Source organism: Coregonus clupeaformis, chromosome 18 (assembly GCF_020615455.1).
Source record: "Coregonus clupeaformis isolate EN_2021a chromosome 18, ASM2061545v1, whole genome shotgun sequence".
Classification (NCBI taxonomy): domain Eukaryota; kingdom Metazoa; phylum Chordata; class Actinopteri; order Salmoniformes; family Salmonidae; genus Coregonus; species Coregonus clupeaformis.
This window is the reverse complement of record NC_059209.1, coordinates 6,587,443-6,605,482: the sequence shown is the minus strand read 5'-3', so window position 1 is coordinate 6,605,482 and position 18,040 is coordinate 6,587,443. Positions and strand designations below refer to the sequence as shown.

At 43.3% G+C, this 18,040-nt stretch overlaps 2 protein-coding genes across 3 annotated transcripts; one reads left to right on the top strand and one right to left on the bottom strand.

The window, feature by feature from the left end:
• On the top strand, positions 1-8,328 carry zfp91 (ZFP91 zinc finger protein, atypical E3 ubiquitin ligase). Of its 2 annotated transcripts, XM_041904415.2 has the most exons (12): positions 1-782; positions 2,769-2,803; positions 2,921-3,040; positions 3,263-3,305; positions 3,426-3,533; positions 3,678-3,767; positions 4,038-4,187; positions 4,482-4,532; positions 4,709-4,787; positions 5,038-5,152; positions 6,930-7,029; positions 7,205-8,328. In XM_041904415.2, exons 1-12 carry the CDS (start codon positions 388-390, stop codon positions 8,325-8,327), a joined length of 2,409 nt encoding a protein of 802 aa, XP_041760349.2. In that variant the 5' UTR covers positions 1-387; the 3' UTR covers position 8,328. The 2 variants fall into 2 exon arrangements, with proteins under 2 accessions (XP_041760349.2, XP_041760350.2); XM_041904416.2 differs by lacking the exon at positions 2,921-3,040.
• Positions 8,329-12,719: 4,391 nt separating this feature from the next.
• Positions 12,720-17,286, bottom strand: si:ch211-113e8.11. Its single transcript, XM_041904414.2, has 2 exons — positions 16,946-17,286; positions 12,720-13,878 (listed from the first exon to the last, which is right to left on the bottom strand). The coding sequence occupies exons 1-2, from the start codon at positions 17,014-17,016 to the stop codon at positions 13,173-13,175; spliced, it is 777 nt and encodes a 258-aa protein (XP_041760348.2). The 5' UTR covers positions 17,017-17,286; the 3' UTR covers positions 12,720-13,172.
• Between the last annotated feature and the right edge of the window lie 754 nt (positions 17,287-18,040).

Here is an 18,040-nt window from a genome sequence, read left to right as displayed (position 1 = left end):
TATGCATTTAACCTTGGTTTTATTTTGGCTTAAAGGAGACGCAACAAAGTGGTAACGCGACAGGCTCGTGCAAATAGTTAGGTTTACTATAGCTTTAAGAATGCAAAAATAGTGTCTGGTTCTTTAAAAATGTATATTGGTTTATTATTATAGTAAGAATTAAGAAAGTTTTTGATTAATGATCAATAAATTAATGTTTATAATTTGCGGACAAGGCCCGAATTCTGTGAATTATGTCACAGTCGGATTACGGCCTTTAGCTAGCAATCCAAGCGTTTTGATCGTTGTTATATCAAATGTAATCATCCTTTCCCCTGTCAGTACAGTATTAGAGAAAGTAATAAATACGGTACGGGACAAAAGGGTAGGAACCGGTAACACGCGGTGATGGAGCCGCAAATCACCGATAACAATAAAAGGGAAGTGACCGAGGATGACAAGGCCACTATACAATCCCCGGCCTCGAGTGCAGCGGTCACCCCGCGCAGGACTTCGAGAGGCCGTGGAGTCGGCCGGAAGAAGGGGGTTTCTCCTTCGCCGTGTACGAATGGAGCAACACCAGGCACTCCGAGTTCTGGACGAGTGTTACGGGACCGGTCTACACGAACAGTGCCAGCTTGGTTGCAGAGCGAGAAGAGTGACGATGCAGAAGAATCGAGCCCTGACAAAGCCGTAAACCGCCGGAGGAAGGCTGCTTGTCCACGACCCAGGAAAAATGCCTCCTCCGCAGCTTCAACAGAGAGTACCGGAGAGGTCGGGAATGACAGTAGTCAAGCTCATGAGTACGTTCGTATACGCATTTAGTACACCATAAATTGCAATATAGTCTTGTCCTCTACAATACACGTAGCATCTTTAAATGCCTGTGAAATTGTTAGACAGCCAAGCTTGCTTGTCAACATTTTAATGCCATAAAACCGGTTGCATGCATTGCTGCTAATTGTATACTCTGAAATGTACGTATTCCAGCACAGTTCCTTTTAGTTCCTTTAAAAAGGGGAGGAGGAAGAGGGAGGGGTAATACCTGCTTTTAATGTCTAATGTACAGTCGTGGTCAAAAGTTTTGAGAATGACAAGTATTATACAAAGTTTGCTGCTTCAGTGTTTTTAGATATTTTGTCAGATGTTACTATGTTATACTGAAGTATAATTACAATCATTCCATAAGTGTCAAAGGCTTTTATTGACAATTACATTAAGTTTATGCAAAGAGTCAATATTTGCAGTGTTGACCCTTCTTTTTCAAGACCTCTGCAATCCGCCCTGGCATGCTGTCAATTAACTTCTGGGCCACATCCTGACTGATGGCAGCCCATTCTTGCATAATCAATGCTTGGAGTTTGTCAGAATTTGTGGGTTTTTGTTTGTCCACCCTCCTTTTGAGGATTGACCACAACTTCTCAATGGGATTAAGGTCTGGGGAGTTTCCTGGCCATGGACCCAAAATGTCGATGTTTTGTTCCCCGAGCCACTTAGTTATCACATTGGCTTATGGCAAGGTGCTCCATCATGCTGGAAAAGGCATTGTTCATCACCAAACTGTTCTTGGATGGTTGGTAGAAGTTGCTCTCGGAGGATGTGTTGGTACCATTCTTTATTCATGGCTGTGTTTTTAGGCAAAATTGTGAGTGAGCCCACTCCCTTGGCTGTGAAGCAACCCCACACATGGTCTCAGGATGCTTTACTGTTGGCATGACACAGGACTGATGGTAGCGCTCACCTTGTCTTCTCCGGACAAGCTTTTTTCCGGATGCCCCAAACAATCGGAAAGGGGAATCATCAGAGAAAATGACTTTGCCCCAGTCCTCAGCAGTCCAATCCCTGTACCTTTTGCAGAATATCAGTCTGTCCCTGATGTTTTTCCTGGAGAGAAGTGGCTTCCTCGCTGCCCTTCTTGACACCAGGCCATCCTCCAAAAGTCTTCGCCTTACTGTGTGTGCAGATGCACTCACACCTGCCTGCTGCAATTCTTGAGCAAGCTCTGCACTGGTGGTGCCCCGATCCCGCAGCTGAATCAACTTTAGGAGATGGTCCTGGCGCTTGCTGGACTTTCTTGTGCACCCTGAAGCCTTCTTCACAACAATTGAACCTCTCTCCTTGAAGTTCTTGATGATCCGATAAATGGTTGATTTAGGTGCAATCTTACTAGCAGCAATATCCTTGCCTGTGAAGCCCTTTTTGTGCAAAGCAATGATGACGGCACGTGTTTCCTTGCAGGTAATCATGGTTAACAGAGGAAGAACAATGATTTGAAGCACCACCCTCCTTTTAAAGCTTCCAGTCTGTTACTCTAACTCAATCAGCATAACAGAGAGATCTCCAGCCTTGTCCTCGTCAACACTCTCACCTGTGTTAACGAGAGAATCACTGACATGATGGCAGCTGGTCTTTTTGTGGCAGGGCTGAAATGCAGTGGACATGTTTTTGGGGGATTAAGATCATTTTCATGGCAAAGAGGGACTTTGCAATTCATCTGATCACTCTTCATAACATTCTGGAGTATATGCAAATTGCCATCATAAAAACTGAGGCAGCAGATTTTGTGAAAATTAATATTTGTGTCATTCTCAACTTTTGACCACGACTGTACTTTACCTGGCCTCTCCTCATTCGCGGTGCGAGCGGTTTTGTCAAATTGCGACCTGTATGTAGCAGTGTTGAATGACATCAACTCATGATGATGTCACATTGTACATAGCTAGATTAACAGAAAGTCAGCCGAGAAGTTATCACTATTTTGAGAACTCTCTCTCTCTCTCTCTCTGCAGCTCAGGGGACCCAAAGAAACCCACTGATGTTCAAAGTAGGTGACCACCCTCATACATTGCTTAATAAACTAGATAAAGATGTGGCAACAGTAACAAACTAATAAGACTTGTTGCAGTATTCTAACTCAAGGTGTGCATTTTGCCCCTTCCAGCCCACCCTCACTCACAGCATGCTCAGGCTCAGACGCGTGCCAAGGCCCCCTCTGCCCGGGGTGCCAGGGGTTCCGCCAAGCCTGTGTGCAAGACTGAGCCTGGCACCGACACCCCAACCGGTAGGCACACCAACCAGCTAAATTGTGTTTGGGATTAAACTGAGTGGGCTAACATGGTCTTGGGATGCATGGACACCTGGGGTTCGATTTCTGGTCGGTTACATCAACTCTGTGGATGTTGGGCCGTTCCCAAGACCAAGAGAGGATTGCGTCATCCTGAAAAAGCCCAATCAAGTTGTAATTGTTGTATTGGCATTGTGTGATAATGTTTTATTTTTCCAGTGGAGGTGGAGGCAAAGTTAGTTGAAAAGAAGACAGTTGGGATGTGAGTATACACACACACATTCTTACTCATCTCATGGCTGGATGGTTGTGCATGTGTGTGAGAGAGGCTGGGGTCTGTATCTCTGTGCTGCCGTAGTAACACTGACTCCTCTCGCCTCAGTGAGAAAAAAGAGGAGGAGAATGAGGAAGATGTTCTCTTGGGAGGAGAAGATGAGCCTCCTTTCCAAGATGACCCTAAAGACCTCAGCTTCCAGCCACAGTCACAGAGGTAATGTTGGCAAGACAGCAGTGTGTGTGTGGATCAGAATAGGCCATATTCAATGGTCCTCATAAATGTTTAACTAGTGGAGGTGTGGTAGGATTATTGTGTAGGTGTAAGGCTATGAGTTTGAGCACTGTGGTTGTGTTACAGTGGGGAGGAGGTAATCAGCAGTGATGACGACATTCCCTTCAGAGATGACCTCAATGACCAGAGCTACAACCCCAAGGCTGAGACTACTAGGTGTGTGTGTGTTTGTTTGTGTAGGTCTGTCGGAATGCATTCCCTTTGTGAGTGTGTGCAAGTGTGTGTGTGCATGTCAGCTCCAATGTATTATTCCCTTTGTGTGAATGTGTGTGCAAGTGTGTGTGTGCATGTCAGCTCCAATGTATTATTCCCTTTGTGTGAATGTGTGTGTGTGTGTATGCATATAAATGTTTGTGTGTTTTACCCATGTGACCTGTCTGTTGACCTTCCAAATGGATTGTCCGTCTCTCGCGCTCGCTCTCTCAGGGATGCCCCCAAACCACGGCGCAAACCCCCTCCGAGACAGAAAGAGAAAAAAGAGAAAGTGCCAGAGAAAGAGAAGGAGCCAGGAATCAAGATCGAGGGCACAGACGTGAAGCTGGAGAACGAGTTCGGAGAGGGGGATGTTCCCAGAAAGTAAGCTCCCTCCCCTCTGATTCTCCAACCTTCTCCCAAAGTGTGCACTTGCTCTCTCCCCATCATGTATTTGAAAGCATTGGATTGGTGTAAGCAGTGGCTGGAGTTTCCACCATTGTTAAATCCATAACGGAGAGTGTGCAATTGCACACTTCAAAGGAATGGTGTGCAAGGGCAGACTTCTGTCACTTTAATGGAAATTTGAATTGGATCTGGCATTGGTTTGATCTCTTCATTTAACTCCTTGCTTGAATTGAGTTCTCCAACTGATTTTATTCTTTCCATATCCCTCAGGAGAGGCAGGCGAAGAAAAGATGATAAAAGTCCCCGGCTCCCGAAAAGAAGGTAAAGTTGACATTGCTGTTCAACTGCAACACAAATACAATACAATACTTTTTATTTTATTTTTTACAGTCAACAAAAACATTTTAAATCTGTATAAAAGCAGAACCCTCACCTCTCAGACATACATGATGATTGACACACATTATTGACAGTTCTGTCATGTCCCGCCCCCACAGGAAGAAGCCCCCGGTGCAGTACGTGCGCTGCGAGATGGAGGGGTGTGGCACAGTCCTGGCTCATCCTCGCTACCTGCAGGTCTGCCATAGCAACTGTAGTGGTCGCCATGGCGCCGAATTAAGCACACAAGCTATTCGGAGCTTGAACAGGGTTGGGGTCGATTCCATTTCAATTCAGATAATTTTTTCAATGCATGCAATTGCATTTCAATTTCACTTCCTGAATTGGCTGTTGAAACGGAATTGACCCCAACGCTGGTGAATAGTATCAAGCTTTTTTTCCCCCATCCTTCATCTCTCTGACTCTCTCTTTTTCCTGTAATTCCCAGCACCATATTAAGTACCAGCACCTGTTGAAGAAAAAGTTTGTTTGTCCTCACCCATCCTGCGGAAGACTCTTCAGGCTGCAGAAACAGCTACTTCGCCATGCCAAGCACCACACAGGTAAACACACACACACACACACACACACAGATTTACATACAGACACACACACTGAATACTATGTCTAACTGTCCTCACTTAACATTTACATGCATACACAGGTACAGTGTACAGTTGGAAGTCGGAAGTTTACATACACTTAGGTTGGAGTCATTAAAACTTGTTTTTCAACCACTCCACACATTTCTTGTTAACAAACTATGGTTTTGGCAAGTTGGTTAGGACATCTACTTTGTGAATGACACAAGTAATTTTTCCAACAATTGTTTAGACAGATTATTTCACTTATAATTTACTGTATCACAATTCCAGTGGGTCAGAAGTTTACATGCACTAAATTGACTGTGCCTTAAAACAGCTTGGAAAATTCCAGAAAATGATGTAATGGCTTTAGAAGCTTCTGATAGGCTAATTGACATCATTTGAGTCAATTGGAGGTGTACCTGTGGATGTATTTCAAGGCCTACCTTCAAATTCAGCGCCTCTTTGCTTGACATCATGGGAAAATCCAAAGAAATCAGCCAAGACCTCAGAAAAACAATTGTAGACCTCCACAAGTCTGGTTCATCCTTGGGAGCAATTTCCAAACGCCTGAAGGTACCACATTCATCTGTACAAACAATAGTACGCAAGTATGAACACAATGGGACCACGCAGCCGTCATACCGCTCAGGAAGAAGACATGTTCTGTCTCCTAGAGATTAACGTACTTTGGTGCGAAAAGTGCAAATCAATCCCAGAACAACAGCAAAGGACCTTGTGAAGATGCTGGAGGAAACAGGTACAAAAGTATCTATATCCACAGTAAAACGAGTCCTATATCAACATAACCTGAAAGGACGCTCAGCAAGGAAGAAGCCACTGCTCCAAAACCGCCATAAAAAAGCCAGACTACGGTTTGCAACTGCACATGGGGACAAAGATCGTACTTTTTGGAGAAATGTCCTCTGGTCTGATGAAACAAAAATAGAACTGTTTGGCCATAATGACCATCGTTATGTTTTTAGCTTCATGCTGTGGGGGTGCTTTGCTGCAGGAGGGACTGGTGCACTTCACAAAATAGATGGCATCATTAGGAAGGAAAATTATGTGGATATATTGAAGCAACATCTCAAGACATCAGTCAGGAAGTTAAAGCTTGGTCGCAAATGGGTCTTCCAAATGGACAATGACCCCAAGCATACTTCCAAAGTTGTGGCAAAATGGCTTAAGGACAACAAAGTCAAGGTATTGGAGTGGCCATCACAAAGCCCTGACCTCAATCCTATAGAACATTTGTGGGCAGAACTGAAACAGCGTGTGCGAGCAAGGAGGCCTACAAATCTGACTCAGTTACACCAGCTCTGTCAGGAGGAATAGGCCAAAATTCACCCAATTTATTGTGGGAAGCTTGTAGAAGGCTACCTGAAACGTTTGACCCAAGTTAAACAATTTAAAGGCAATGCTACCAAATACTAATTGAGTGTGTGTAAACTTCTGACCTACCGGGAATGTGATGAAAGAAATAAAAGCTTAAGTTTAATAATTCTCTCTACTATTATTCTGACATTTCACATTCTTAAAATAAAGTGGTAATCCTAACTGACCTAAGACAGGGATTTTTTACTAGGACTAAATGTCCGGAATTGTGAAAAACTGAGTTTAAATGTATTTGGCTAAGGTGTATTTAAACTTCCTACTCCAACTGTATTTGCAATCACAGAGAAGCGGAGCTTGACCTGTCATTGTTTTCTGTGTTGAGCTTCTGCTAACTCTCTCTGTCTGTTCCCTCTCTCAGACCAGAGGGACTACATCTGCGAGTTCTGCGCCCGCGCCTTCAAGAGCTCCCACAACCTGGCCGTGCACCGCATGATCCACACCGGAGAGAAACCCCTGCAGTGAGTTTCCATCTACAACCTTGTTTGCTTGGTTGTTCATTAATTCCATTCATTTATTTAAATGTTGCACCTGTTTGTACATGCACCTCATCTAACCGCCTGAATTTACCCCCCTGCCTTTCTCTCTTACTTTCTACTTCACTCTCTCCCTCTTCCTTTTTCTCCCTTCCTGTAGATGTGAGATCTGCGGCTTCACCTGCCGCCAGAAAGCCTCCCTCAACTGGCACATGAAGAAGCACGATGCTGATGCCACCTACCAGTTCTCCTGCTCCATCTGTGCCAAGAAGTTTGAGAAGAAAGACAGTGTGGTGGCCCACAAGGCCAAGAGCCACCCGGAGGTGCTCATCGCCGAGGCCCTAGCGGCCAACGCAGGGGCCCTCATCACTACCCCCACCACCCTGCTGGAGGCTCCGGGAGTGGGTTCTGTCGGGAACCAGGGGGAGCTGGTACGACTGGATCCCGCCCAGCAGATGACCCAAGTAGGGCAACAGGTGGCTCAGCTGGGGCAGGTGACCCAAGTGGGCGAACATGTGACCCACATGGGGCAACAGGTAGCTCAGGTGGGTCAGGTGAGCCACCAGGTGGTAGTAGTGAGTCAGGACCAGGGCCTCCATGCCATGCAGATGCCCCTGACCATCGCCCTGTCCCCCATCAACCCCCCGTCGCCCTCCGACACCCAGCAGCAGACCCACCACACACTCCAGCTCCAGATGCCCCTTCATTTTGTTCAGCAGGTGGCGGCCGCTTCCCCGCAGCAGCAGTCGCAGCAGCAACAGGCCCAGATCCAGCAACTGGCCCTTCATTCTGGCTCGGTGGTGACCCAGCAGCATCAGCCCCACCAGCTCCAGCAAATGACCCTGCAGTCTTATCAGCAGCAGCAGAATCAGCAGCCGCAGATTCTCCACATGACCTTCCAGACCGTCGACGGGTCGCAGACCCATCTCCAGGAGATCCCCCTGTTAGCCACCCCCCAGCAACTCCAAACCCTCCAGAGTAGCTCCCATATTTCTACCACCAACCTCCCTCTCATGGCCCAGGTCCAACCCCAACTTCAACCTCTGCCCCAAACTCAGGACATTCAGCTTCAGGACCCAACCACTGTGGGTTGTAGCGAAAGCTACTCTCTGGACGATTCCGTTCTCTCTGCCTCCTCTCCTTCCGCTAACACCCTTCAACAGTGTGAGACTGTAGGGGAGGGAGAGGTAGTTTGGGAAGGGGGCGGAGAGGGGGACGGAGTGGAAGAGGGGGATGTCTTGACCGATGCCACAGAAGTGCACATGCAACATGTACTTATCTAGAATAGTGGGTATGGGTGGGTGGGTGGGGGGGACTAGCCTGGAAATTTTTACTGAATTCCGCTCTGTTTCACATAACTAACACTAATTAGCAAAGTGAAACAACATAACATGATTCAGTCTTGATTTCGAGGTTAGGGGAAACTGGGAAAGATTGGGAAAGACAGTAATAAAGGGAGAGGCCTAACTATGTCCCTCTCCTAATGTATTGTGGCACCATTTGAAATATATAGAATCACAGAAATATGTATTTATAGTAACTTTTGGTAGCTTTTTAGATCTACCCACATCAGGGCAGTTGTGTGTAAGTTGTTGCCTTTGTACATAAAGTGATGTAGCCATCTATACCCATCAACTGGCCTTCTGTGTTTGTGTGTGTTAAGATGATTATTGTTCTCGTCAGAGGAGGCTGGTGGAAGGAGCTATAGGAGGACCGGCTCATTGTAATGGCTGGAATGGAATTAATGGAACGGAGTCAAGCACGTTGTTTCCATGTGTTTGGTGTGTTTGATTCCGTTCCATTAATACCCTTCCAGCCATTACAATGAGCCCCTCCCCCCACCAGCCTCCTCTGATTCTCATGATACCAGTATCACAATACTACAATCCTTAATTTTCCATGGCAAACAAAGAAAACCCTAAAGCAGACGGTTCTATATAAGCTACCTTGGAAGCAAAACATTGACAGCATGTTTTGTTTCCAACATTAGGGCCTAGATTCTATCAGATCCGCGCTAGCCGACACCCGCATAGCGGTGGTTTTGGAGGTGGATCTGAGTTAGAGCTGTCCAATCCACAAGCTGCTGCCGGCATTATACCTAAAGTTGCCATTGGCTGCACGGAGTCCCATCGAGAGAAATCCCATGCAGCCTTGTTTACAAGTTCGAACACTGGAACGTGAGATGTAGCCTAATCTAGCCTAAACCTCGATTAGGTTGATTGAAAATCATTAAACGAAATTAGGATTTCTATCTAAGTGTAATTATTTCTATATAGCCTACACTTTCTAATTCTGAACATCTAACGCAGTGGGATGGGTGTGTCTTTGTGACAATGCCCCCACGAGCAGCTGCTCACTGATTTGACGGCTCTAACGCAGTTACACCTCCAACACTGCCAAAACATCAGCTATACGGGTGTTGGCTATCGCTTGATCTGATTTAAATCGAGCCCGTAGAGCGGTATTCGAACCCACGTTGCAGGAACATGCAGTTAGGTTGACACCTGCTTTAACCCTCAGCCATCGACTGTGCCGTCGGGCACCAGATTGCTTTAACATAATGCTGTAGTAAACTGATACTTAAAATACCTATCCAGGCATTGAAAGATCGGGCATGCATCAGCAAAGCCTGGGCAGAGGAATGCGCCCAGAGACAAACAGTTTATGGCAATGTTAGAGGTCACGGAAATCACATTCAACGTAAACGCTGCATATGTCGGCTCAATCGGAAATGACTAATGTAAACTGCGCTACAACGCGGATCTTCCACGGTCCACTCCAGATTGAATCCTGGCCTTATCCATCCACATTAATCCAACTAAATATTAGTTATTTTTTATAATTTTTATAATCACATCATGGAAAGATATTTATTTCAGACATAGATCCTTCTACATATTACAAATGGTCAATATAAATGGCAAATTATTAACAGGTCTCCCTACCTTCTGAGCAGCACAACATATTGTAATAGAGAAATGTTAATGTATGTCTGCCCTCTTGTGGCCACATTGTGTATCGCATGTGTTGAGGCATGTATAAGATTTCAGGAAGACCTGCCTCGCTTCAGCTTAAAGGAATTGTGTCAAGTACAAAGTAAGTTATTTGAATGTCAGTTTAAGTGTCACCCATCTACCAGTGGTCCACAAAAATAACTCACCCTGTGGGCCCCCGGGATAAGGTTCAACCTCTACAGGATCGGTGTCCCTTATACGGGACGGTTGCTGCTCAATATGCGATATGTGACTAGAATGGTGTTCTAAACAACAGCCAACTTTCCGGGACATAGACATGTCTTATATGGTCAGAAAGCTTAAATTCTTGTTAATCTAACTGCACTGTCCAATTTACAGTAGCTATTACAGCTAAAAAAAAATACCATGCTGTTGTTTGAGGATAGTGCACAACAACAAAACACTTTTAACACGGCAACTGGTTTGGTACATTTACCTCTGAAGGTAAATTATGTACTTACATTCAGTAATCTTGCTCTGATTTGTCATCCTGAGCATCCCAGAGATAAAATGTAGTGTAGTTTTGTTTGAGAAATCATTTTTTATATTAAAATGTAGGAACTGGGCTCCACACCCACCCTGCCCGGCCATCTAGATTAGTGTATTTTCTGTAGGGAAGCTAATGATTCATCATGTATGACATTCCTGGGAGTGTGCAAACTAAAATGTATTACCATAGCATTTTTGTATGTTCTCTATAGTTATGTACTTGAAAACAAATTTGGCACATTTGGGAAAACTCCTGGCAGACTTGATACAAAATATTGTGTAGTTATGTAATTCGTCACTGGATCAGTCTGAAACTTTGCACACACACTGCTGCTATCTGGTGGACAACATATACATTACATCTAGAATCCTACATCACTGTCTGGCCTTTCTCTTGCATTTCAAAGATGATGCAAAAAACTAAACAAAAAAACATGTTGTCTTTTACCAGATCTTATGTGTTATATTCTCCTACATTAATTTCACATTTCCACAAACTTCAAAGTGTTTCCTTTCAAATTATATCAAGAATATGCATATCCTTGCTTCAGGTCCTGAGCTACAGGCAGTTAGATTTGGGTAGGTCATCTTCTCATAGGGCAGTTCGTGTCCACAGGTGTTACAGACCTTCCTGTAGAGATCCTCCTCTTCATCCTCTAGGGTCGAACTCGTACTGGTGAGCACTGGTGTCCTTTGTCCACATGCTGCTCCTCACTGCACAACACAGCTCTGGTCACAACAGAGTAAATAACAATCCAATACAGTTTCAATATGTGCAGTAGGCTGAATAAACATAAGTGATACTGGCAAGCTCAGTGTGCAGGTTGTTCTTTTAAGTCAATAAATAAATACAACTGCATCACCCACTTTCCACAATCCACTGGAGGAGCTAGGTTTGATCTATATTAGGTGACTTATTTATTTGAGTGGCAGTGTGTCTGAGTGAGGATCAGAACACAGTTGTTCTGTTGTCCGTAAAGCCTATTGTCTGTCAATCCCATTACTTAATTCATGTTTATTAAAAATTGTTCACAAAAAAATTAAAGTGTTACTGACTTAACACTGTCTACACTACTGGTACATTTACATTTGATATGTTAGTCATTTAGCAGACGCTCTTATCAAGAGCAATTTACAAGCAATGCAGAGTGCTAGGAGTCAGTCAGCCAAGGTGCCATAGTCAGTCAAAAACACCCTTGATTGTTGTTGTTTTTTTGTGACAATCTTGATGATTTTCTATGTTGTTATTGATATGGTTAATAAATCATTTCATTTCCAAAGTACGCTTTGGCAATATTTACATTGTTACATCATGCCAATAAAGCAATTTCAATTGAAAAAAACTGAGCTACTTACGGCAGTCATTCAGATAGTGGTTGGTTGTCACTGTGCCGTAAATAATTGATCATGGCCATTGTTTCAGGTAGCTAGGCTATAGAAAGAAACTGACTCCATTTAGCCACTGGCATTACTATGGCATGAATCCACAACCAATGGATCTTTCTGTTACACATCTGACATCTTTGACAGATAAGACAGTATAGTTGCTAGATAGATTACCTCTGATAGAGGTTGACATAACGCAACAGATATGACCCTGCTGCCTCGTGCAATGTTTGATTAGTTATAAATGTATATACCTGGTTGATGCACCACTTTATTTGCCCGTTGCTCCTCCTGTCCCTCCTCTTCTTCATCAATGAAGAACCCTTCTCCAGAGTCAATTGTTTTGGCGACTTTAGCCGAGGTGCCACCCCCCTCTCCTGCCAATTGTCTGCAGGCCAATCGGGCTTGCCTCAGCATCAGAGCCCCCTGTCTGTTCCGTTCGATCTTGGCTTTCATTGCGGGGGACAGCTAGCAGTTTCTGGGACTCCGAAGGAGAAGCATCATTCACCGCCGTGTGGGGCTCCAATAGATCCATCCCAAAAAGCAGGAACTAAGTGTGTGTGCTTACGTTGTGACTGATGCCAAAGTGTGTTGCAATTGATCCAAAATAGTAAACCTGTGCTGCCTCTTCTTTCAATCTTTCTCTAATCAAGCAAAAGCATTTAAATCCAACTTAATCAATAACTAAATATTTTCCTAAACTCTATCCATAACTGTATTTGTATGTCCAGTTCCTATGCCCTTTTATCATTAGAAGTGATCACAAACACTTAAGAAGAAGTTACAAACATTTAAAGTATTTATTTAACCATGATAAATTGTAGTTTATAAAGGAATATGTTTTCAATGAAACTACAAACACTTATCATGTACAAACTACCAATCTGAAGTATATGTACTGGACTGAACAGGGGTTTGGAAGTGTGCTATAGTTATCCTATCTTGCATACTGACAACAGGTATATAGAATACTCTCTGGCTGTGGTCTGATTATCTTCTCTTCTAACAGAGGTTTACACTTGCTCACTCAATTATATTGATGTAAGCATGGGTAGGGAGAAGTTTAAAGCATATTTTATATCCAAGAGGGGGAGTAAATGAGTTCAGAATAAGGGTACAGAATTGGAACACATTCCCATTTTATCTGCCACACACACTAAAACAATGTGAGGGTATACACACACACACACGCGCACACACACAGTGTATTGCTGCTGACAGTATCCCTGTGCAAGTCGCTCAGTTTAAATTGACCTGTTCTCTCTTCCTCTGCATTGCATAATTCTTCATTGCCCTTTTAGGAGGCACTAGGGTGTTACTCAGCCCTACTCTCCTCTTCCTAGACTGCTGACCCTCCTCCTCTTCAGGGTCTCCTCTCTGGTTGTGGTGAAAGTTCTGGCGACCCGTGTATGAAGAGCCCCCCGCGTTGGGGTCAGCTTGGTCCGATCCGGGAGCATCACCCACAGGGGGGTCATAGTCATTGGGAATGATGGAGCTCTGGAGGTCGCTGTCGTGGGCAAACTTGCATTTGATCCCGAACCTGCAGCGTCCATCCTTCCTGTACGCCACGCACATCCTCTTGCCCCCTATCTGGGAGGGCCGGGCCTGCAGAGTGAGAGGGACGTGCTTCTGCAAGACGTTGAGCTTCTGGTCGGCTTGCGCCTTGAAGGGGTTGGCGAATACGCCACTCTTGGACGAGGCCCCGAGGGGGGGAGGGGGGAGTTTATGGGAGAGGGAGCTAGGGGGTGCGGGGAGGAGAGGGGTCCGGGACTCAGAGGGGGGTGCCATACATGCAGGAGGAGGGCGTTTGGGTTGTAGTTGAGATACAGGGTCCCCGTCTTCCTCTGGGTTGGAGTCGCAGTCCGACTCACTGGAGGTTGAAGCGGACTCTAGGAGGAAATTGCGGCCCTTCTTCTCGGTCGCTCCATCCACCACGCTCTCAGTCCTACAAAGAAACAACAAGTATAAATGGACTGGTATACTAGCTTTAGTGTTATCCCAAAAAATATTTCAAGGACTTCTCAATCTGGAAACATTTAATTTGACAGGAAGTGGAAATCATATCTGGTTTGGGTAGCAAGAACAACCACAACAGTCCTCTCTATAAAGAACAATAGTAATGGCATCTTTTTGTAGGCACCAACTCATGGTTCATTGGACAAAGCCTATGGGAAAATGAATGGAGTTTTTGGAGGGGTTTTGGCTAAATGCTGAAAATAAGGTCTGTGGTAAACACAGGCTTAGGAGATCTTATACGTTTTGTCATATGAGATAATGAGCTAAAGTCACTTTTTGTGCATTTTGAAGCACTTATGTTCTTATTTACATTTTAGTCATTTAGCAGACGCTCTTATCCAGAGCGACTTACAGTTAGTGAGTGCATATATTTTCATACTGGCCCCCGTGGGAATCGAACCCACAACCCTGGCGTTGCAAGCGCCATGCTCTACCAACTGAGCTACACGGGAATCAAAACAATCATAAAGGTCATGTTAACTAATATTTGTCTAATGGAGTACTTGCATAAGATCATTGTCCCATAGTATGTATTCGAGATACGAAACAGCAAAACACTCATCCTTGTTTAATTAAGATAACTTTTTTAAAGTTCTCTCCTTAAAGGTTTTTACATGACATGTTCTACTCTGATTTAGCCACCTCCTCCTGTATTCCTGATTTGGAATTGGCTCTAGAAAATGTATCCTCCATATGTATTCCTCTGGCAGATAAACACACACTTTTAAACAATTCAGAGTCAAAGATAGCTCAAAAGAAAGCCAAGGGTTAGATCTATCTTAGCTCATTCAGATGAGAAATCAGGCCTGGGCTAAAGCAAGGAAAACTGACTCTGTAGTGGACTTTAAATCTTTCAGAATTGAGAAACAGATGTACTATCTTGATTAAGAAAGCTAATTCAAGCTACTTTTTAAGCTCTATTTCTGACTCCACTGGTGATCTTTCTAATTTTTGGAAAACAGTAATTGCACTGAAGCGTACAAATTCCTCTTCTTCCCTGCCTAAGCAAGTTCTGTCTGACTCTGGCATCATAACTGAGAAGAAGGGGATAAGTGACACCCGTCAACTTCTAGTGAATATTTGTTTTCATTTCAACAATTTACCATCTGCGATGTGCTAAATGCCTTGCTTAAGATTCATGTAAAAACAAAAAAAATCCACTGGGGCTGATTTGCTTGATCCATTTTTGCTGCAGCTCTCTGCCCCCGATTGCTGAATCATTAACCCATATTTTTTACCTGACAATTATATCTGGTACTATCCTCAAGGTTTGGAAGGCGGCCCATGTACCCTTCAAAGGTGGTGATCCTTGTGACCTAAATGATTATCGGCTTATTTCTAAACTTTCTGGCCTAGCATAATTTATAACAAGGGACGCAGCAGAGATAGTGCTATGACCTGGTTTAAAACCTGACTGATGTATATTTAGAATACATTTTAAAGACAAGAAAGACCTTAGCTGAGAATTAATAAAGGATTCAAATATTTTAGTGGTTAACTGTATGGATAAAAGGCAACCTTGTGCTGCCCTCTTCATTGACCTGTCAAAGGCTTTCGATACGGTTGATCACTCACTGCTAATTCAGAGGCTTTCCTCAATTGGCCTAGACCAGGCTGCATGTAACTGGTTTAAAATTACTTGACAGATAGAACTCAATGTGTTAACTTATGGTGTTAAATCAGGTTTCCTGGATATTACGAAAGGTGTCCCGCAGTGGTCGATTCTGGGTCCTGTGTCTTTTACTGTTTACATTAACAATATCGACTTATCTGTAAAAAACGTAAACCTGCACTTGTATGCCAATGATACTGTTGCGTATGCTATTGCCCCCACGGTTGACCAGGCTATATTTGAACTACAGTCTGCCTTCATTGTATTACAGAAAAACTTAATTGACCTGAAATTAGTATTGAATGCAGGTAAAACAAAGTATATGTTGTTCTCTAGAGCGCATAAAAATAACTCTGATGATTTAAGCATATGTACTTTGGATGGTGTCCCTGCCAGCAAATCTCTGTGCATCTGGATAAAAGCTGTCTATTAAAAAGCATATTGACGAGTTAGTTAAGAAGCTGAGAATAAAAATGGGATTCTTCTATAGAAATAGGTCCTGCCTCTCGCTAAGTAGTAGAAAACGGATTATTCAGTCGATGTTCCTATCGGTCCTAGACTATGGCGACATCATCTATAGGAACACAGCTGCCACAACTTCATTAAAGCTGTTTATCATAGCGCACTGCGCTTTATTATGGGCGACAATTTTAGTTCTCATCACTGCATTCTCTACCAGAAAGTTGATTGGCCCTCTTTTATGTCATGTAGGTTGATACATTGCTATGTTTTCATTTATAAAGCCCTTTTACAAAAAGTCCCACTGTACCCATCATCTTTACTAAACTTTAGACATACCAGTTAACACACCTGGTCTCAGGGATGGCTAACTCTGGAAATTCCTTTGGTCTCTACTGAGTTAACTAAAAACGGATTTACCTTTCTTGCATCTTATTTGTGGAACAATCTTCAAAATGTTCTTAAATTTGATGTTTTGGTGCCTCTAGGGCAATTCAGAGAACTGATTGAGGACCTTATTACTAATGAATGCGTTTGTTTTATTACTGTGTTTTTCTTTCTTCTTGCATTTTGTATTTATATATTGTTGTGTGTATTTTCTGTAATTTAGGGCTCATCTGTAAAATAGATATTGGTCTCAGTATGATAAAATAAAGGTTAAATAAAATAAAACGGACTGATATTATATCATAGTACAAAACGTATAAGATCTCCTAAGCCTGTGTTAACCTCAGACCTTATTTTCGGCATTGATCACCCAAACCCTTTTATTTCCCCTATAGGAATGGCTGAACGAACCAGAGGTAACTAATTTCCTGGTTTTAGGACTACAAACTGGCGAGCTCTATTGAACACACGTCTATATTTTCAATGAATCTTCCAAAGACAAATGTTTGCTAAATTGTATTCCTGAATTGTATCTTACTTCCTGTTGTTTCCATCCTCCCCATCACTGTCAGAATCAGAGGACACGCCATAGCCGACGAGATAATTCATGTCAGCTAGCAGCTAGCCTTTACGTTAGCAGGCTAACGTTAGCTAGCTAGTAGCTATATTTTTCCCTCTCTTCGTCCTTCTTTCGCTTTCATCCAGTCACAAATTGCGGTCTGCGTCTTATGTTTGATTGAACTAGTAGTTATAATCCGTATGAAGATGTTTGTTGCTCAATACATTTGTGAAATGCTGTATTTTTGTTGTTGGTGTAGCTACTACTTGCTAATCCAAATGAAAGTATCAGCATCTCGTCAGCAACACAAAAAAAGTACGTCCGGGTCACGTAATTTCAGAAATCTTCAAAATAAAAGTTCCCAACGTACTAACCTGTTTTTATTCATGATAAATGAAAAATAATTGTCTAAACATTAACAATAATTAATGTGTTTATAACTAAGTGATATTTGCATTACTTTTTTTTTTTTTTTAATGTTCCAAGGTCAAATAAATGCCCACAATGAAACACTGTATCTGAAATACATATTGGTTTATAGAGAGAAAACTATTCTAGGTGCCAGAGTAAAAGTGGGGTTGGGATTACTCACTAGGATCTGTAGAATATATATATGGTGTTATTTCATGGGGGACTGAGGTCTATATTCCCAGCAACACTTTCTACTGCACCCACTCCATTGGTCCCAATGCAATACACTATAGGCCTATACATTACCTATTGGCTTATAGAGTGAAAACTATTATTAAAAGTGAGGCAGTATCCTAGTAAAATAATATTGCTATAGGTTTATATTACCCCAAATATGTATTGCCTTCCAATGATTTTCTTAAACCCACCTTAGTTGCAATCAATCAAAACTTTTGCCTCTTGGACTTGGGTTTTGGACTGATTCATGGATCTTATAGTTGGTACCGGAGCATTGGGTCTCGGACCAATAGGCTCCGAGGCAGCTTCTATCCCCAAGCACTGAGACTTTTGAACAACTAGACAATGGCTGCCCACCCTCACCCACGGTCTATCTGCACTGACTATATGCCACTCACGGGTCGCTACCCACACAACCCACACACT